Source organism: Empidonax traillii, unplaced genomic scaffold (assembly GCF_003031625.1).
Source record: "Empidonax traillii isolate 1590-97213 ecotype Southwest subspecies unplaced genomic scaffold, ASM303162v1 scaffold189:size1549363, whole genome shotgun sequence".
NCBI lineage: Eukaryota > Metazoa > Chordata > Aves > Passeriformes > Tyrannidae > Empidonax > Empidonax traillii.
In genome coordinates, this window is record NW_020955382.1 from 899,020 (window position 1) to 921,144 (window position 22,125).

Below are 22,125 nucleotides of genomic sequence, written 5' to 3' on the forward strand. Positions count from 1 at the left end.
TTTTTTTTTTTTTTTTTTTTTTTTTTTTTTTTTTTTTTTTTTTTTTTTTAATAGTAAGGTCCTTTTGTTCATCAGCTTGTATTTTATTTGGAGTGTCTGTTTTCTGAAGGACAAGGGGCTGAGGGCAAAAAGTCACACTAATGAAAAGCCACCACCTCAGGTGGGGGAAGGTGGGTAAGCTTTGTTATAGATATATATATTATCTTTTACCTGGCTACCCAGTTTAAATCTTATTATGGTGGTTATAGGGAAATTCTTTTTAATTTGATACAGTTTTAAAAATTAGGTTTACATTTTTATTAGGGGAGTGTAGTTTTTTGTGTGTACCTTGTGAGAGTACCTTTTGTGTGGAACTGATGATAATTACAATATACCTTTAAAATTCGGATACAAATGATGTAAATCTTGAGGGGTTTTTTCTTCTGTTTTTGCAGCTACTAAACTGGTCAATTGTTTTAGTTTTGCTGTTTAAAAGCTGTCATAAGCGCAGTTACCCATATCTGTATTTTTAAGTGCAAGAGAATAGAAAAGTCTTTAATCAGTGTGGGATGCAAGTTACCTGCTCTCGTCTACTACTGAAATGATAAGTCCAGTGCATATTTGTATATGGGTGCAGGAAAGATGGTTAGAGAGCCTTGCCACAAAACAATTCTGTTCTTTCCCATGGCCTTTAGTTGCAGCATGTCTTCATCAGCTCACTTGGGCTATCGTAGCAATGATTCAGAAAGCCAAGGCTGAAGAAAAGTCTAACCTTAGTGATGGATCCCCGTCACCACCAAGTAGTGTGACTTTGTTCATTCATTGTCCAGTCTTCTTCAACAGCTGGAAAGACAAAGTGAGTTGCACTTTGACTTTCTTTTGTTTAAAAAGAACAAAAGATATCCAGGGAAGTTTTTCAAGATAATTAAAATAATTTAGGCCAAGCAGTGTTTGGTGACATTGCTGCCTCATTTATACAGACATGTGAACGCTGTAGCTGTATGTGCTTCTGCTTAGAGGATTTACCATAAAATGATAAGGTATTGACTGGGGATCTGTTAAAAATGTGTATGACCCAAGCTCTATATTTAGTAGCAGTTTAAAGCTGGATTGACAGGGGCTTTTTAGGAGGATCCTTTAGTTTTAGAGTGAACAGAAGCTGAAATGTTTCTTGTCCTTTCCTTTGGACACTCCTGGTTAGGGAGCCGTTCTGCCAAAAAGAGCCTCTTCCAAATGTGTGGAAGGAACTGCATTGCACTTAAATAGCAAAGTTTTGGCTTACTACCTGGCTGCTGGCTGCTTTTGTTTCTGGGTCTTAAGGAGAAGCATTTAAAGCAAATCCAAGTTACATCAGTCTGTTTTCAGAGGCAGTGAGGAAAACACTGCTGGGAAGTCTTATGTCTGAAATTCATTAATAGCCAATCAAACCCCAGATCATACAGATATGAATTTCTGTGTATCCCTGAGATTCAGGGAACTCACAGCTATGCAGACTGTCTTAAGAGCAACAAGCAGCTGTGCTGCTTTCAGTCCTATCATAGTTTCTGCTGTCCATATTGGAGCCCTGATTTTTATAATGTATAGATGTGAGAGTATCAGTATATGTCGTCTCAGATATAGGGACAGATATTTACATGATATATGATGCAAAGGTTTCAGTGTGGAAGAGCTAAAGAGCTACTTATAAAGTAACAAGGCTTAAGCAAATGGTTTAATACACATTTAATGTGTTGTGCTTTTATACCATATCATGCATAATGCAATCTGTATAGAGACTGAAAAATATTATGTGAAGCTTCATGATATTTTACAAATTCATTTTGCAACAGGAGCTATGCTGTGTCTCTCTTATGCTAAGACTCAATCTTAAGGGGTCCAGTATGATGCTGTACTACAGCGTGAGCTAGCTTTGTGATTTACTTAAAATGTCTGATATTCATGCTACACAAGGAAAGCATAGAATCATAAAATTATTTTGATTGGAAAAGACCATTAGGATCATCAAGTCCAACTGTTAACCCAGCACTGTGAAGTCCACCTCTAAAATGTGTCCCCAATATGTGCCACTGTGAGTCTTTTAAATACCTTCAGGGGCAGGGAGTCTGCCACTTCCCTGGGCAGCTACTTCCACTGCTTGGCAACAGTTTTAGTGAGGAAATTTTCCCCAATACTCAATCTTGAGCTTCCCTGGTGCAATTTAAAGCAGTTTCCTCTTTTCCTGTCAGTTGTTACTTGGGAGGAGAGACCTCACCTGGCTACAACCTCCTTTCAGGTAGTTGTGGAGAGTGATAAGGTCTCCCCTGAACTTCCTTTCCTCCAGACTAAACACCCCTAGCTCATTCAGATGCTCCTCATATGACTTGTCCATCAGATCCTTCACCAGCAGCCCTGTGGATGTGCTCCAGCACCTCAGTGCCTTTTTTTGTAGTGAGGGGGCAAAACTGAAGACGGGATTTGAGGTGCAGCCTCACCAGTGCTGAGGACAGAGGGACTATCACTGCCCTGGTCTTGCTGACCACACTATTGCTGATGCAGGCCACGATGCCATTGGCCATCTGGACACGCTGCTGGCTCATGCTCAGCAGCTGTGGACCAGCACCTCCAGGTCCTTTTCTGCCGAGGAACTGTCCAGCCACTCTGTCCCAAGCCTGTAGCACTGCCTGGGGTTGTTGAGACCCAAATGCAGGCCCTGGAGCTTGGACTTGTTAAACTTCATTCAGTCAGCCTCTACCCATCGATCCAGCCTGTCCAAAACCATCTGTAGATCCTTCCTGCCCCCCAGGAGATCAGCACTCCTGTCTAACTTGCTGTCCTCCACGAACTTACTCAGGGTGCACTTGATCCCCTCATCCAGATGATTAATACAGATATTATTTAACAGGACTGGTCCCAATGCTGAGCACAAACAGTTTGGAAAAGAAGTAATTTTTTTTAACTGATTTACTGTAGTATCTTTCTCCTCTCTAATCTTGTAACATTGCCTATTTGCTCCCAATTGTCTTTCTGTTTTTAATCTAATGGTATTACAGCAAGTAATTCCAGATTAGTGTGGAATATACAAAATTAATTAATGTTTTAAAAATTATTTGTATTAGACCTCTAATGTCAATGTAGTTACCTTTGTATAAGAGGCCTAATGAAAGTAGGCATCTGACCTCATAAATGTGATAACAACAAAGAAACATTTTTAATAGGAAGCAGTTATTGTTACTCTGAGACGAATATGCTACATTTCTTGTGCGAAGGTGCTTGTTTGACATGTTCTATTTGTATTTTACACTCTTCTGTGTTTTCAACCTGTAGGAAATTCATAGATTAATTTTTCATTAATTATTCCCCAGATTTCCTCCTGAGTTTAAATTCTACCTGTGTTACACCATGTAATTATCTGTACCTAACTTGCATGTGGCCCTTGAAAAACTGCGTGTGCCACAGTCACTATAGCAATACAGGGTTGATATGCATTTTTTTTCCCCACACATATTTAAGCATAAATGTGTGGGATTGACTTCCCTTTTAAAGTTACATTCACTGTCTTAGTTTTATGCAAAGTGCTGTTTATACCTTCTTTCATTTTCTTTTATATGCTTATATAATAGACAAAATTTAGAAAAAATTAGTCCAAGAGGACTATTGGTACCAATTATTAAGCAAACAGAAACACAGTTCTGAGGCTCTCCTTGTGACTATCAGATAGATAGCAGAGAAAACGAAATAAAAATGTATATAGTGGACATAACACAAAGGAATATTAAATTCCATTTTCCTCACCAAATAAAATATGAGAGTTGGGAAATTGGGGAAATTAAAGGGATCACCTGTGGGTTGATTTTTATTTATTTAGATCTTAATATAATATTGTGCTTAAATGAAGTAACTTCTGTTTTTTCTATTTTTATTTATTTAGTGACAGTTAATAGAAGTTACCAGGCTTCAGAAATCACTTTCTGTGAAGACTTAGCTTTTTGCACATGTTGAAGTTAAAATATTTCAGTTGTTTCTTGACCAATAATATGTGTATAGTTTATGGCTGTTTCAAGAAAGTAGGGATATGTGAATGTTAGTGGGTGTAACAGTATGAGATTTGGTACAGTTTTGGATACTAATATGACCCAAATCTCATCTTCAATGTTATCTTTAATAGAAAGAAGTCCTGAAAAAAAAAAAAAAGATTGTGTCTCAATTACTTCATTTATTTTAAAATTGAATACCACTGCAGATACTCAAACTGTATCTGGAGGGCTTTGTTATTTTGCTACCAAACTTCTACATATACAGAACTGCTCAGGAAGTTCAAATAAAGCTACCATATAATTTTGATTCAAAATCGTACCTGAATTTTATTGGGCACAATATGACTTTGTTCACAAAATTGTCTCTGCCAGCTTCATTAGGTCTTAATTGCTTTTCACTGAGTCGTGAATGGTAGAATATTTCTGGAATTTCTAAATGTATTTGTCAAACTTTCTCAGTGAAGGCCCTTGCTTATTGGCAAATTTGTCCATTTTGATGAAAAAACCAAGATCAAAACCTTTACAAGGGGACCTAATGTCATTACAATTTGGAAAAAAAAATGAAATTTAGAAGGCATGTGAGTGTGAATGTTTAACCTAAAACACTACAGTTGCTTTTGAAGGAATATAAGCAGAACTATCCATTTTTAATGTGTAGCAAAAAGCAGTGTGGATTCTGCAGTGTTGTGTTACTTATTTGTTCTGAAACTGAATTGCAGAGAAGTGCCACGCTGGTTCTTAATGTAAATACATCCCCAAGTTGGATAGGAATTGCCTTAAGTTTGCCTGCTCTAGGGTAACTAGTACTGAGGTTCTGAGACAAGAAACTTGGTGTTACTGTGTTCATTAAATATGCCTGTTCTCTGCAACAGCCTTCAGATACCTCTATTACATACTGTGCCTAAATATTTCATGTTAATTGGTTTGCTAAAAATTAGTGTTACTGATGCAACAGTCTGCTATTGCTGCACCGGATGCTGTTCTGTGCATTTTCATTAATAACTCATGGTTTTGAATTGAATTAAATTGAGAAGGGTTTAAAAACTGGTGAATTTGAAATGGTTTTGGTTGTATAATGAGTTTCTTGAAGTCCTCAAAGAATTTCTGAGAAACCATAATATTATCAGGCACCAAAAGTAGCTTTTGTTTGAGTAAGCTTAGTGTCTCCTTGTTTCATTGTGCGAAAATTCTTGAACTTTCCAGTGAAACCCTGTTGGAGAATTTTCTAGTTTCAAAAGCAAACCTGCTATTAATAGGCTGTCATCGTTTTTAGTGTCACCTCAGTGTCCATAAAGTGCTAAGATATAACTACAATGATTTCAAAGAAAAGATTTCCTTTAAGATAAAGAGCACCAAGTGAAGTAAGTCAGAACAGGATACAGTCTATAAATTTTAGAACTAATACTAAAAGAAGTATGTATAGCACTCATTTTTATTCCTGTTTAATTCTTTATTGATCTTAACAATTCAAGCATGTACACAATATCTTACTGTGTGCCAGAAAGCTGTCTTGGACTGTAGGAGTCATTGGGCAGATGTTACTTCTCTGGAGTCTAGTGGTGCCAGCATTCTATTAGGTCCATCAGCATAAAGGGGTTACCCTCTGTTCCACTTAGCAGTGCCTGCTGGAAAGCTAGGTTAATTCCTAAAATGCCTTGATGCTTGGAAACACATATTTCTCCTCACTGCTCAGCAAGAGAATCTGGGGTCTTTTTATTTTTTTTTCTCCCATATCTTTAAATTATATTAAAGTGAGATTGTAGTTAAATGCATATATTAAGTGTTTAGAACATCAAAGCTAAGATGCAAGTGAAGATACAAAGTGCACTTCAGCTTCGTGAGACTTTTCTAATTTAATCTTACTGAAGTAAAGTTTTTCCTATCTGAGTGACTTTTGGCAGAGCAGTCATTTGGGTGTCTGTCTGTGTGTGCCATGCACCTGAAACTGCCGTGTTTAAATGGAGCATTCATCTCAGAATTCATGTCTTGGTGTAGCCCAGGTGTGGTGAGCAGCTTTCATCCTTCAGTTAATCCCCTTGCTCCTGGCTGGAGCAAATGTCCAGCTGTTCTGAAATACAGTAAGTGTGCTTGTGTTTCTCTTGTCAAGCTAAACAAGAGGAACTTGTACTTGACTGGCTAACTAGCAGGTTCTGCTCCGTCAGAGGAATAAATCTTTTGCTGTTCTTTGTGTTTCAGTGTCAGGTGTGTTGCTTGTTTTTTTTATGTTTGCTGTAACTCTGAATGTTAACAGACGTGCATAATACAAATACAGGTTGCTCAGTATTTGCTCTGGAGCGGGTAAGATAGGGTAAAACTGCAGTTAACCAGTGTGAGGCAAGTTACTTCCAATATTTTCCTCGTTATATTGTAGTACCTTCAGTAAAAAGAATCCCTTTAGTTGTCTGTCCTTTTTTATGTATATTTCTTAGTCACTGCTCCTCTGACATGGCAGCAGGAACATGGTGAATAGCTAAACAAAATTAGCATTTAAATCTTTTAGAAGAAGTGCGCTTAGAGTTTTGAGTTGGAGCATTTAATTTTGGGGAAGAGCAATGTGGTTCAATTTATCTCTTACCAACATGAGTGAAGATTTTATTGTATCATAGGAATACGAGGTGCAAGGGTAGTTAATTCTTGTATGATATAGACATATTAACAAATGAATGTGCAGACAGAATGAACTGGAAAAACATAATTCTGATTTTTGCACTTCTATGTATAGTCAGTAAAACTTGCTGCAAATTGCAAATTTTCTAGTACAGAGTTACCCAAAGGTTACTTACTGCTGCTGGCAGGCTCCAGCCCCCTTGCTATCACATGAGGGTGCATTTTGCTGCTTCAGCAATTCTCTTCTTGCTAAAGACCCTCTGTAGCTACATTTTGGGAAGCACAACAAAATCATTGATTGGTTGGGAAAAAGTTGACAAATGTAGTTGAACTAACCTAAAGAAAAAAGTTGTTGGGGTCTTTTTTTTTTTAAAACAGTGATTTGAAGAGCTACACAAATATTTATAAGTTCACATCATGAAGAAATGATGGTGGTGTTTGGTTGTTTTAGCAGATAAAAACTGCGACTTGAATAGTGACCTGTTCTTGTTATATATTACTCTTATCTGTACAAGAGTAATAATGTAATTATGTCAAGAATCTTCACAAAGTGTTGCAATCTGTCTCATGCAGAATGCCTGATATTGCATTTATTTGTATTGCAATATCTTCTAGGAGTCTGGGATGGAGCCTGAATTTCTGATGTGATATGTACTCTACAAACACATAACAAAAGCCTTGTTCCAAAATTTTGGTGCACATAGATGTAAGGTTTATTTTTTTCAGGTATCCTAAAAAGAGCTTCTAGTTTTATTTTTATGGTTATAACTTTCACTTTGCCTAATATTCACACTGATTGTGGTATAAATTTCCTTTGCAGTTTGCGTGTCAACTTGGACATGGGTAAGGCAGCCTATGGGTGGATGATTATGAAAGATGACAATATTCCTGGAACAGTTGTTCGAACTAGCACCATACCAGAAGAGTTGGGACGATTAGTTTATTTACTAACGGATAAAACAGGTATATCAGGTTACAATTCTGAAATATATGATACCTTTATAAAATTTCTAAACTTGATACTGTATTTGAATATGCTAACGTAAAAGTAGATTTAGACTACTGATTTTTGGTTTTCAGTCAAGTTTTAAGCATGTGCTTGAGGACTTTGTACCAGTACCAATAAGCTTACGTAGGCCAGTACTTATATGTTAAAGTCAGTGTTTGGTAGTAATCTGATTTATTTTGGTGGGAGCACTCCTTCTGTAGTAAGAGGACACTGGATTGCATGAGAAAGTGTACCACCTATCTTACTCTGAAAAGACTCTGGAATAGCACTCAGGACACTGTTTTATTCTGCACTTCATTTCTACTTCAATATTGTATGATAATAGTAGTTAAGAATAGCCTTTTATAGAGCAAGTCATTTCCAAAACAAGTCATAGGATCAGCTTCCAAAATGAGATCTGCTGTCCTGAGGAGGTTAGTTGATGTTTAAGTTACAAAGGCCAGTTCTAGACCTGCTGAATGATTTAATCTGCAAAACTGTAATCTGTTACTGTACCTCACCTGGTATACTGGAACCTGCAACCTTTACCAGGATCAGAAGGTAGGTACCAAGTGTGTGAAGAAGTAATAACTTGTGTTATACTTTCTTGGTTCTTTCTGAGATTGAATAAATAATTTCTGGTAGATCTGCTGGGTTTTTTTAAGAAACTGAACTTTTGAACTAAGAAAGTTGTTTCTCAAAAAGCTGAAGAGTTCTTGGTTTGAAGTGGAATATAGTTTGAAATCATGAGAAATTGTTGGGAAGGGCAGGGGTTGACCTCTGTTCTACTGTTTAGAAAGCCTAATACACAGTTTATATCTCCTTCTGTTTGAAATAGTTTCACATTCCCTCCCATGCTGAACACTCCCATTACTGCATATTTTGAAGTGAAATGTAGATCTGTTGTCCCACTTTCAAAACACATTTTCTTTTTTTCTATAGGTATGTATGTTATCCTATACATGTCCAAATACTCTTCTCCTATTTTGGAAAAGATAAAGTCAACTACCACCTTTCTTTGTATGTAGAAAAGTGTATTGCTAATTACAGTGTGGTAATCCTTCAAATCAAGTGAACAGTTCTTTTAACAAGTTTTATTTCAGTTAGCTAATGATTTGTATCTATTTGAAACTGCTTATTGATTTTAATTGCACCCTTCATCATGATAATTTATGTAACTTTGAGTGCTGTTGCATTGAAGACTTGAAATACGTAATTTACAGCATATGTTTGGAAAAAGAGAAGTATGTTCTAAAATAAGGAATTTTCAAAACAATGTAGTAGAGTTGACTTGCCCAAAGCACTACTTTCTAAGCAAAGCCAGAATATACTTTTTAAACCATACTAACCTGGAGATGCAGTTCAATCTACTTACGGTCAGACTGCACTGAAAATATTAGGTCTTGCTAAATAAAGTACTAACGGTTTGCTCACACAACTCTACAATGCAGGAATTATATTCTGACTTTAGTGACCAACTTGTATTCTGAGGCATAAGGATCAGTATATTATCTTCTTTTCCACTAGCTTTAGGTACCTACTACCCTGTTTGAGAATTAGAACGTTGTTTGAAAAAGGAAAAAAAATAAAAAAAAAGCTACCACTGTTCTACTTCTAGGAAAACAGCCAGTACACAGTGCAAAACCAAAGTTTTTCCCCTTTAAAAAAAACCCAAACGCCCCAAACCACAAAATCCCCCATAAAAATTAGTGATACCGGACTTTGCAAAGCAAAACTATGGTGTTATATCCATAAATCTTTTAAAGGTTACATTTTATTGACTTGCATGTACAAAGAGGAAAAACCCTCTTACACTTCTGATAGGGTTTTTTTGTTTGTTTTCAACCCACATCATGCCACTTGCAATCACAGTAGTGTTGTTTAATTTTAAGAAGCAGCACTGGTATTCTGTCCTTTCAGACAGAATGCATATTTAAAAGGAGCTAAATAGACAACTGTTAAAAGGCTTTTAACAGAAAATGTGTTTTGTATAGTTTGGAAGATAACTAGCATTCGACCTCAGAGGCTTTCCAGAAGACTAAACTCTACTGAGCTCTGGTGGAAGCTCTGAATTTATATACTACTAATGTAAAAATGAAAGTAAAGGCCGTATTCTAGGGCAGCAGTTCCAAAATGTTCTGGAAAGGAACAGAATCAGCAGTCTCGCCCTATGCCATTTTATTCTTCATTCTGGAAAAACACATTGACTATGTACTTTTTACCCAAGTATATTTGTAGCTACTTCCAGTGTCCTTTCCTGAATACATTTTTCTCGTTCTGCATTTTATGATAAATGTGGAACATACCATTTGGTATTGAGCAAAGTCTGTAGAGTTCATCCGTGATTGACATTGCATGATTACACACTGTTCATGAGATCTGGCCTCAATACTTTCTCGTTTGAATTTTCAGTTCTGTTCATATAAACCAGTTGATTCTGATTCTGTTCTTTTGCCCACTTAAGGCCTGACTGCCATGTGAGAAAGAACAGAATCGGTTCTGTAGCTATCTGTCCAAGTGGGTGCTACCTAGAAGCAGCACTAAAAGGCTGGTTTAGTTAAATGTAAACAGGTGACGTTTTTCTCAGTACCGAAAATGAAAGGGAATCCGGAGAACCGTCTGCAAAAATCTTATATTGTGGTCCAAGCTTCACTGGAAATAATTGAGAATTAGTTGTTGAGTCTAAGGAGCATTGCATTACTAACATAATTGCAAGGTAGTCCTTTGTATGATTGTAAATTGGGTTTGTGCTTCATCAATAAGCTTTTTGACAAGAAGCGTCCATCACAGTGGCTCTCTCATTTGCCACAGTATAATAGAAAATGAAGTATCCCAATAATTGCATTATAGTTTCCTTATTGTGGGACAAGAAAGCAATGTGGTATAATTAGGTTTGATTGGAGTGCATGTTTCCGGTAAGATCTGAAATTAATGATGTTGCTATAGTGACACATCTGCGGCCACCAGTGCGTGAAACATAAAGTAATTCATTCGACAAGAGAAGACATCTGTTAACTGCAAGGATGCAGAGCATATTGACACTGACCAGAAATACTAGACGTTATGTGATAAATGAACAAATGATGCTGAAACAGGAGGACAGATAATTTGTACTTAATCTGCTGGGAGAACTTTAATCTTCTCACTGGTTGCATTTGACAATGCCATTGTTTAAAGAACAATGCTGCAGAGAACTCATAAATTTTAAAACTTAACTCAGGGTGCAGCCTATTAAAGCAATACATTAATTCCTTTGTTAGGGAGTTTTTATCTTCATGTAGAACAAAGCCATTACTAAAAACACCCACTATAACAACAGGTTTTTTAGGACTCACACTTTAATTATAGCATCCATTACCCAAAATGCCATGTTGTTTGGACTTCAATCACATATAAGTTTGACAGCAAGGCATCATCCGTTACAGTGGGGGGCAAGGGGAGGGCATTTTTCACAAGCATGATACCTCATCTTCTCCAGGGATTCAAATCATGAAAGAAAAATAAAGATATTTGGTAATATTTAATGAACATTTTTGTTGATTAGTATGTGGCAAACCTTCTGCTGTTCATGACAACTACCAGTGTGTTCAGCTAAAACAAATGCGTACAGTCTTCCAAATGTAGTTATTTACTAATGCATGCACTTGTATTTGAGTTCTGTAATTAACATTTTAGCGGGTATTTGGACCAAATGAGATACAGATATAATCGTGGAACAGATGCATAGAGCAATGGGATTCTTGATTTTTCTGGTAAAGCCCTGCACTAGAGGTTGGTGTATAAGGGCTTTTGTGTCAAATGTGCCAGATATAATGTACTACTAGAAAGTGAATTTCAATAATTTTTCTGAAAACTAATCTTTTGATTTATGCTCTGAGTCTTTAGTTCTCCAACATAAGCAACTATAGAGAAAGATTATTTTAAAAAATGCCGATGGAATAACATCTCTCCCTTTACTTGGATATATTTTACACTACTGCTCTTCTATTTCCTCTCCCTCTGTGATTTTTAGTACCATTAGGTTTGCAGGGTGAGTAGAGCAGACTATGAATGGAACATGTTGATGGACAGATCCTGCAGGAAGCTTCCAGACACGTAGTCACAGTAAATCAGCCAAAAGAATCTTTACTTTGTGTCTTCTCTTGGACTCCCATGGACTGAAAATACACAGTGGATCCAGTGAGCATGGATGCTGCTCTTCTGTACTAGTATTGTGCTTGTGGGAGGCTGGAGGCACAGAGAAAATAGATACTACTATTCATAACTGTGTTACCTGTTACCTCTTTACTGTCTGACCAGGAAAGAATAAATATATTTTAGCTCTCTGTCTTTTCCCTCATTTATTTGGATTGAGGTTTTGTAGTGGTTATGTTTAAGGCCTCTTTTTAGGTGGAGCAGCTGAGAGAGCAGGCCTATTCTATATATATTTATTTATCACGAGTTTTTTCATCCTCTTTTTAGATTCGATACCAGGTCATATATTTTCTCATGTTCACAGAAAGAATTTGTATCTCCAGATTGTTACCAACAGTCTAATTACTAGGAGTACTGGACCTGATCTCCCTAAAAGTTTCCATAGAAATATTCACATTTACACTGACTTTTTATCTGTTTAAGCAAATAGTTCAAACAAAATACTTATATTTTATGAAAAGTTACCCTTTTAATTTCCTACAGAGTTATGAATTCTTCTACTGTATATATTTTCTTGCTTTTTCTTGTTTTGAACTTTTTAGATCGTTGGTATTGCTCCAAATTGCCATCTAGTAATATAGGATCAGAAAGATCTGCATCTGCTTCTCAAAAAACAACAACAAAAAAAATCTCTACTGCTCTGTTGTGAATCACATCTGTTGCCACCCAGGGAATGATGCCTTCAGGACTTTTTCCTTAGAAATTAATTTCCTCTTTGCCTGCTTTACTCTGTGTTTAATGATACAATTGTAGGGGCGGGGGGGGGGGGAAGAAAGCTCTTGGCTTCATTAAAGAACGCACTAAATTCTTCTCTAGCAGTTCTATACTACCTTTTCTTGTCAGACTATTTTCCTTGTGTGGCACCTGCATTCCAGAGCAAAGTTCAAGAATGTGTAGTAGTAGCAGATTCTATGTGGACTAGCATAGTTTCTGGGACCTTTTCTAAAATAAGCTTTTTTAAAATTTAACAACTCTTTATATTAGCAATGTCCTGAAAGAGTGGTATTGATAACTGGGTCTTCAGAAATATTGCTAAAAAAAGAAGACTCTTTCACTGTTCTATAGTGCTTATCACGTTGACCAGACTAGAGAGCTCAGTTTGCAGTTATTTTTCATGTTCAAATAGTGGAGTGCATTAGAAAATCTACCTCTAGATATTTGAAGGGTTTGCATTTTGGGGCATGAATTAAAGTTGTGTTGTTTTGTCAAGGAATATTAGTTTTCAACTAAAACACTGAAATTTTGAGACAGAACTTCTGCTGTAGTTACAACATGACGGATTGACACTATGTGATATCTGAATAAGTTGTTGGGAACGTTTCTTGTCGTATTTTCACCTATCATTCATTAGAAGAATTTAGAATTAAATTCTTAATTTGCACACATGATGAAATGTAGTTTCTATGTGGATGGCTGAAAAAGTGTTTGATAGAGGGTTTTTCTGCAGAACTTTTTGGAAGTACTTTCATAACTGCAGCTGCCCCTGTTTGTCTAACAATACATCAGGTTATTATGGCTGTTCTTGAAAGTCTTACCTTTTTTTGAGAAGCGTGAGCAAACAGTAATTGGTTTTCATTTATTTTTAATTATTTGTGGTTTGGATTACAGTTTTGTGTAGCAGGTACATGTGGGTTTGCAGCCTCTTTTCTGATGTCATAGATATTTCCTTTTACCATAGCTGATAAAAAGGATTGTATAAATAATGTATAAGATGCAAGTATTGAATCAGGATTTCTGGAATGTTTATTTCCATGTCTTCACAAGTTGTTTCTTTTCCTTGCCTGTTTTTCCTGAATCTCCTTCCCTGGCTCCTGATTGCTGCAAGATAGGAAAAGCCATACCTTTTTGTGCAGAAGCTTTCCTTCTCTGCTTGCTAAGAAAGAGTGGGTGGAACACACAAATTTTCCACCTATCTTACCTTTCCCTCACCAAGTATAATACTGAGTTGGAGTGATTTAATGGTGTCAGAAGAAATAATCTTTCCATATAGTAATCATAGGGCTAATTTTGTTTCCTGTTCAGTTTTCCCAAGCAGCAATTACAGAACTAGTGGGAAGCAGATTTGACGGTTGCCTGCTGTCTCACCTTTTGAGTAGCATTTAGTTTCACAGCTCCTAGGGAGTGTTTATTTTAATTCAAAGGCTCAGCAAAGCTGAGGGCAGTGAGAAGATGCTAGCATGCCTGGAAGGTAAGCAGGTGATGCAGATTTGCTTGGGATGAATATTATTGCAAAGTGGTTGGGTTTGAGGTTTGCTTTCTTTTAGAAATGGAGATTTTAGTGTATCGTGTTTATTGGTAGAAGCTTTCAAATTTTTCATGTGCAAACTGGAGATTGAATTTTTCTAGTCTCTTATTAAAGTAAAGAAATTAATCAAATTTTACAAAAGGTCTCAATAAAAGCACAGCTTCTAAAGGCAGAAGAAGTAATTTCTCGTGGTTTTATATTACTGTAAAACAAAATACTCTTTTTTCTCTCCCATGTAAAAAAGTAACCAAAAATTTCTGGTTTGCTAATTTTAGAGAACTGGTGAAGAGGGAATTTGGAATGATCATGTAGAACTGGTAAAACAGGAAGACATAGTTGGATAGTGCAGTGTGGTGGTACAAAGATGAAGTGCCACTGTATGGATTTTACCAGGGAGACATCCAGGTGTGACTGGGAAAGACATGAGGCTTTAACAGCCCTAATGAGTCTTTGAAGATCACTGGTAGTTCTAGCCCTAAAAAGTGCATAAACTGGATGCTAACTGGCCAGCTGGTTTTGTTTTGCAAATAATAATAATAGCATATGTCATCCTTTTAGTCTTCCTTCCTCCTGTAGCTTAGCATGTATTTTGCTGTACTGAGACAAAGATACAAAACGAAAATAGTCTAGGTAAATAAAATTAGTATGAAATATTTTATTCTGCAGTATCTATTTACAGATATTTATTATATTCTCCATTTAAAAATATTATAGAGGCTTCAAGGATGTCAGTTCTGGGATGTTGTGTTTGGTTTTTTATCATCAGATTTATGTATTTTAATGACTCAAAACTGTGTGGTTAAATATAAGAATAGCTTTATACGATATTAATTTGGCTTTGCCTGAATAGCCACAGGAAAAAAAAAACGTTTTAGGAAGGGTTATTGAAGTAATCTTTTGGGTTATTGAAGTAATCTTTTGTGAGCTGACCATGGGTAGCTAGGCAGTAGTGACCTCTTTTTTGCCTCATATGCCCCATCATGGAAGGCTGAAGGCCCCACCCCTCAATTAGAGGTTTTTCAAACCAGGGGATGTGATTAGTTGGCAGAGGTGGATGCAAAGTGTCAATCTGACTTGACACCCTGTAGTTTCTTACAAGTGTGAAGTGAGCACGGAAAACGCTGATTTTGTTCCTTCTGCCTTATTCCGGTTGGAGGCTGAATCTGTCAAATGTGGAAGTGATGTTAGGTCTTAATGACTGACTCTAGATAACAGTGAATGTGCCCATTTGCCACAATGTCTACCTTCATACACAGAGGGTGGGATATCTGTATGAATTTTCGGTGTTTCATGGTTTGGTTTTTTTTCCTTTAGATTTTCTGATACACGGTGCAGACTCTTGCATTAGCTTTTGAGAGTCAGTTTCATCCACAGACTGCAAATTCGATCTGTTGTATAAAAAGAAAAGTTTTTGTCTCCTTTCAAGTTTGCCAATTTAGTTATTGGCAAAATTAGCTTGCAGGTGGAACCAGTGATTTCTTCCAGTATGACTAGCACTGATCTTTCTCTACATACATTCCTCTGATTAATTAAATTGATGCCTGTTTGTGTTTCATTCCTTCTTTCCAGAGAAAGATCTGGGGGGGTGGGGGAAGAGGGGGAAGGGGACGTGGCCTTCTCGCAGTATTTTTCATTGCTTTGTGATATACTTCTCCTTTATTACAGGAACACTTACACAGAACGAGATGATATTTAAGCGCCTCCACCTCGGTACTGTGTCCTATGGAACGGACACAATGGATGAAATACAGAGTCATATTATAAACTCTTATTCACAGGTATCTTATTTCATAAATTATTTACCTTTAATATCAAGGATTTTTTTAACATGGTTGAAGCCTTGTTGTTAGTGATAATATCTAGAAATTTTCATGTGTAGATGTATCAACAAATATGATGGCAGAGAAAAATGTGAGACAGTACATAGTTCTTTCCTGATTCTGAAGTTCCTCGTAATACCCACTTAAAGGAATTTACTTTTCTGTTCTCCACTAGCAGAAATCTGTGTTAGCCTGTCTGTGCAGTCCTTCTCCTGGCAAATCATCTAGGAGTAAGCTATTCATTAGAGAGACTACAAATTACAAGGAAGTGTCCAGAACAACATGAACAGTAATTATATCTTTGAAGATATTCATCAAGAATAGACATTGAAAAGCCACATTAATTGGTATAACCAAATAGTAAAACAGTAGTTGTCAAAATAAAATTTATACAGGCATACTTAAAAATTGTTTAAAAAAATATAATTATTTCAAACAGCATAAAACTGGGACAGGGTAGGGGGGGGAAGTGTGAGAAAATGGAAAACTCCATATCACAAAGTGTTCCTGTAATATGTAAGAGTGCTTGGTCTGGAAACCATACAAGAGGACTGTGGCTCCACATCTGTCTATGGGTCAGTTGTGGAATGAGGGAGGAAAGTGGAATTCTGCAAGCATTTCCCATGTATATGAAATGTGGGTGCTTTCTGCAAACCTTCCTAAACGCCTGATTCTACTCTGGGATTAGGATGGACTTTATACTTTATTGTTTATTTTTATTCTTTGAAACAAAAAAGAAAAAAAATTGACAGAAGGAAACAAATGACAGTTTAACTAATATTTCTGTGTTGTTTACAGTATGATGATAGAAATTTATATAAAAGTTCATTTCCATAGTTAACTTGGATACACAGACATGACTGGCTGACCCATTTAAGTTTGTGGACTGACTTCCTTGTCTGTGTCCTCATTTCCTCTTGTAAAAGGATTGTAGGATCAACAATTGATTTGAATATTTAGTTGTGTTCTGTTTCTGAACTATGTCTCCCTTCTCATTTGCTTAAAATAAAAATAATAAATTATTTTGACTCCACACTGGACCTGGTCAACATTATGTAACTTTTAGGAAGAGAGACAGGAGGGAAAGCCGTGAAAAGCAATATATGCTATAAGTTTTTAGTGTGGAACTTCAATTTCTTAATTATTTCATATTTGAACAATTCAACAAATCCCTTCTTAAACTATTTTCCTTGGATAAATTTATTTCAACTTAATTCTTAGTAGGTATAGCCATGAATAGTGAGTGAGATAGAATAATATGCCTTGGAAATGGGATGTAGAGCTCTTTGACCTAATGATCAGCAGCCCAAATTTGGTTTGGAATGGGTTACTGAAAGTAACTACTACTGTGTTTGTAAAAATCACCCAAACATAGTTTTATTATAATGTGTCTTTTGAGTATATACAGTAACAACTGTAACAATAATAATCGCTGACAGTCTTCAGCTGGCACACCTAGGTCTGATTGAGTTTCATGACTAAGCACCAGTGTTCTTGGGGAGGCATGTTCACTAGTACTGCTTCCGTATTTTTCAGTTATATATGCTCTCTGAAAAGAATTGCACAGTCCCTGCAATTCTTACTACTTAAAGCTTTTACTAGTTTACTGTGAAATTTAACGAGTGGTACCCATGGTTACAAGTTTTTAGTAACTGTAACATACTTAAAATAAGTGAAACATGTGAGGGAAGCTTTTTTTTTTTTTTTTTTAAACTGTGGGGAAAAGCTTTCCCAAATCTAGGTTTGCTTTCAGTAGATGATGAAAAGAGCTCTCTTCAAACTTCCTTTTTTTTTAGCTTTATAAACACTACTTGATGTTTAAATAATGCTTTAATTATGCATGTGTTAGTAGCAACTCTTTAAAACAGAAGAATGATGGAGCCTTGGTAACAAACTAAGCAACTACTAAACAATTGTTTCAATCTGAAAGAGTATGGCAAGGTTTATGATAATAGAAGCTGCCGGTTAGCTAGGCAGTGGTTCTTGTGTGACATTGATTTTATCCCTTGTTTGTGTTCTGTTTTATTATTACAGTGGACCTACTAGACTATTGTCATCTTAATGTAACACACAAATCTATTATAACCTGATTATATTTCCCCACTGGAAGCATTTTGTGATAGAGGGCATAATCTTTAATGGAATTTGTGTGAAATTAAATTATACAAGCATCAATAAACATAACATAATTCAGAAGGAGTAAATCAGCTTAATTTATTTGTGACTGTAATGGCATCAGCGTTAGCAGAATGCAAATGCAGAGGTTTAAAGCAGTAGCTGAAAAGCAGTGCCAGATGAGCAGAAAGTTAAACCCTTTATTAGACAACACTGTAATTTGATGGGCAGAATGTTCACGGTTCAGCAGATAGCAGTCAGGAGGAAAAAGGCATGGATTCTGAAAACGTTTTCTGAGTTACCCTGGAGTGAACAGAAGAGCTTTTGGTAGTACTGCTGATATATTTAATGTGCTGACATTAAAAAGAGGAAAAAAGACCCAACCAGCAAAAAACAATAAAACCAATGCACACACATAGCCCCAACTTATTTTCAATTACTCATAAGCATTTCAAAGGAAGATCAGTTGTGTCGTGTGCTCGAGCATTTCTGAAGGACAACATAAAATAGTGCTAGTGGTTATGCAGTAGTAATGTGATCTTTAGAGATGTGTTAAACGTGTATTTTGCATGATTATTTTGTTAGATTATTGCAACCTTGTAAGGGGAAACACATTTCAGCCTGCAGCAAAAGCATAAAGCTGCATTAGTTCACAAATAGTACAGAAATTGTGTAAGCTAAAAATTAAATCAGAAATATTTGTATTTTAATTACTCCAAAAATTTGTGCTTTAAAATGATCCTGCTTTTGTTCTTTTGTTCTCTTTTCTTCTTACTATCTTTTCTGAGCACCACAAATGTGGTGATCTTTTAAAATACAGAGATTTAGGTGAAGATTTAAAATAAAAGGTTTTCTTCTCAGTTTTATGACACAGGTGAAGAAGAATGACAAAACACCACCCTTGCAATTTTGTCTTGGTGTTTCTGAACTCATCCAGTTAGTTGGTTTAAATACTTTTTTTTTTTAAGAAAAGCCCAATTCATAGAGTGTGAAGGACATTAAAGGACTGTCATGACAGATCACTAAAAAATGTAAAATCTCAAGTAAGGTAGGTGCAGTTTCTGCAGAATCCAGTCAGCCTCTTCAGCCCTTTTACTGCATACTTGTTTTCATTGCACATTTTTCAGTTGTTTTCAGGCTCTGTTACTGGAATGTCCAAAGAAAAAAGGAAAAGTATGTGAGGGTTTTTATGAACTGCAAAATGAATGAGTTAACAGCAAGTTATCATTTATCAACCTTTGTAAAGGGAACGATCATATATATATATATATCTATCTATATTAGTACTCATGTTTTGCTTCCATTATTGAACTTTGGTTTACTGTTCATTGTGTTGGGTCTTAAAGGTCCACTCTCAGAACAGCGGAAACAGCACAAGCTCAACACCATCTAGGAAACCTCAGTCATCTGCACCCAAAGTCCGAAAGAGCGTCAGCAGTCGGATACACGAAGCGGTGAAGGCCATTGCACTCTGCCACAATGTGACCCCAGTGTACGAATCGCGGGCTGGTGTGTCTGCAGAAACAGAATATGCAGAGGTGGATCAGGACTTCAGCGATGAAAATCGAACCTACCAGGCTTCCAGCCCTGATGAGGTTAGTATGCAAGGGTGAAAATATTAATAGCTCATAAAGAACAAAGTAAGCGAAGTTATAAAGAGAAGAACTGTGAAGGAGGAGTGTTTTAGGCAGGAGTTTCTTTAAAGTTAATAGTAATCTGTTTTTATTTTTTCTAGTGCTGTAGGAAAGATCGGGTGTTTCTTTGTTGCATAAAAGTGTTTTCAGTTATTTGACTAAAAGATCTGTGAAGTCAGTGCTTTGGGATCAATACTGTGTTAAGGATTGCAATTTAAATGATTAGGTGTATTCTCAAAACATTAATCTATGTATGAATCATAGCATGCTATTAAAGGGAATATGAAACTGCTCTGAGTGATGGACAAGTACATTAGCTAGAGATGCTACCAGTTACTGAAGTGTATAGATTCTTATCAGGAAAATAAAAACCCAAACCTCAAACACTCCTGTAGAAAAGCTTTTGAGGTTCAAACCCTAGATAACTTGATAACCTTTGGGGTTCAGTCAAAATTGCATCAAGTGTAGCACAAATTTAAAACCACATTTCAATAAAATCATGCATTTGACTTCCATTGAAATCCAAATTTTAAACAAATCCCACTGCCTTCATCGCATTTGGGTTATTTTTCTGATTAATCCTGTCTTGTCCCCTAAATTGATTGCCTAAAATTCAATCTAAAAAGATACTAGAAGAGAGAGGCAAAGCTTGTGTTTCAAGATACTGCAAAGTAAGTTCATTTCATGAAAACACATGGGTAGTTGATACAGAGAAATAGTGTTTCAAGGTAGGTTTGCATCTGAAAGTGAGCAGATTGAAGGGCATCTTTGTTTTAAAGAATTTCTAGCATTGTCTGAAGCTTGGATGTGCTGTTGATGTTGTAACCACAGTGGCTTAGTCATAAGTAAAACAACATTGTTGTACTATGTGAAGAAGGGAGTTTGTTTCTAAAAGTCTGAGTATTTTTCTAGCTGCATAGGTTTGTCTAATGCAAGACAGTGTTTCTTCCACAAATTTCATCCTGCCACAGCATAACATATTATTCATAGTACACATTTGGCTTTCATGTCTAATATGGCACCATATGCAATGCTAAACAAAACTTCAGCAGTTCAAACTACAAGCTGTAATTGCTAAAAGTGTAATGAGTCTATAGCAACTATTTTAGGAATGCAAGAAATAAAATTAAGTCTGTCTTCACGTAGTACAAAACTAGCAGACATTACATGCATTTCAGATGCTGTAAACACAGTACGTAGTGTCAAAGGATTGTAGAATGTGAAGAAGTGGCTGGTTCTTGGTGATTTAAAAATGGCAGTCAGAATGCTCAGAAAGTAAACTCTGAGCAGGACTTGAGACGCTTCTCTTTGGCTGAAATCAATAATCCATAATACTGTATGTGGTGTTATACAGTGTGGGCTGATCTGCATTATGAACTGGGAATGCTGAAAGGGCATTTGTTTGTGCCAGAAGTATACTGTAAATATATAGTTTGTTAGTGTAGTTGTAGAATGTTTGACTGGTATTATGCACACGTGTACACATTTTCATCTGCACATAGATTCATATTCGCTGAATACATCAGTTTAATGAGCCTGTGAAGTACTTCTGAATGTAATGAATGACTGCATGAGCAAGTATCTGCCTATGAAGATATGATGGCAACTTTTAAATTAGGTAAACATTCTGCTTTAAGAGCCAGAGGTATTACTAAATCAGGTAAAGAGATGTGCACTTGAGAGACACTATTTTGAGGGTTTTTTGTCCAACTTACTGCTCTTTCCCTATGGGCTTTTATATATTCGTTCAGTTGTTTGAAATTTGAAAATGCTGCCATGAAGAGCAATTCTCCTCCCATATTTGCTAAAGGAAGCAGCTGTAAGACTCGAGAATTATGCAAGTGGTGCCCTGGGAAGACAGTAGGGAATTTGACCTTGGTAAGAGGAAAGGAAAGTTGATAAAGTGCTAATACAACAGATCTGGGACTCAGGGTGGAAAGAGAAGTGGAAAAAGAAATCGACAACAAAGAAACTGTCAGTGCTTCAAGGGAGAGAGAGTGCACAGATATCGTTTTAATAGTGATTTTTTTATCATCTCAACTCATACATTAAAACTATATGACAGTGAAATGAAAAACATTCTGAAACACAGCATTAAATTTCCTTTTTGTTTCTCATAGATAATGCTTGAAACACTAGTAAAATTATCATATTGAACAAATATGCTTTAATATAATGAGAAATGGATGTTAAATGGAGTCTTATAAAAAATGATGAAGCAACAAAAACCATGTAAACAGCATAAAAATTGCAGCATGACAGCAAAAAGCCCAAGAGTTGAAAGACTAGCAGGTCTTTATCATAATTTTTTAAAGACTTCTATTGATGCAATGTTTGCAAATCACTGGAGCCTAAGGAAAATAATGTAAATGGTTCATTATTTAGCTTATTGAACTTTTCTGCAGTTAGGTTGACGGATGATGCCAATGTTTCCCAATCACCGAAGTACCATTTTAAAAGCATTTTTTATTGAATAAAGTGCTTTGAATATTGCACCCTGGAGCTTTATTTAGGGAAATGGTTCAATTGA

The 22,125-nt window shown here is 36.2% G+C and overlaps 1 protein-coding gene across 4 annotated transcripts in view; it reads left to right on the forward strand.

Moving 5' to 3' along the window:
• Nucleotides 1-22,125, forward strand: part of ATP9B (ATPase phospholipid transporting 9B (putative)) — a 158,455-nt gene that overhangs the window by 110,237 nt on the left and 26,093 nt on the right. For all 4 annotated transcript variants that reach the window (XM_027886517.1, XM_027886519.1, XM_027886520.1 and 1 more), the window contains exons 13-15: nt 7,420-7,562; nt 15,692-15,804; nt 19,308-19,556. In XM_027886517.1, coding sequence (XP_027742318.1) covers nt 7,420-7,562; nt 15,692-15,804; nt 19,308-19,556 — 505 coding nt within the window. The remainder of the gene's footprint in view (nt 1-7,419; nt 7,563-15,691; nt 15,805-19,307; nt 19,557-22,125) is intronic.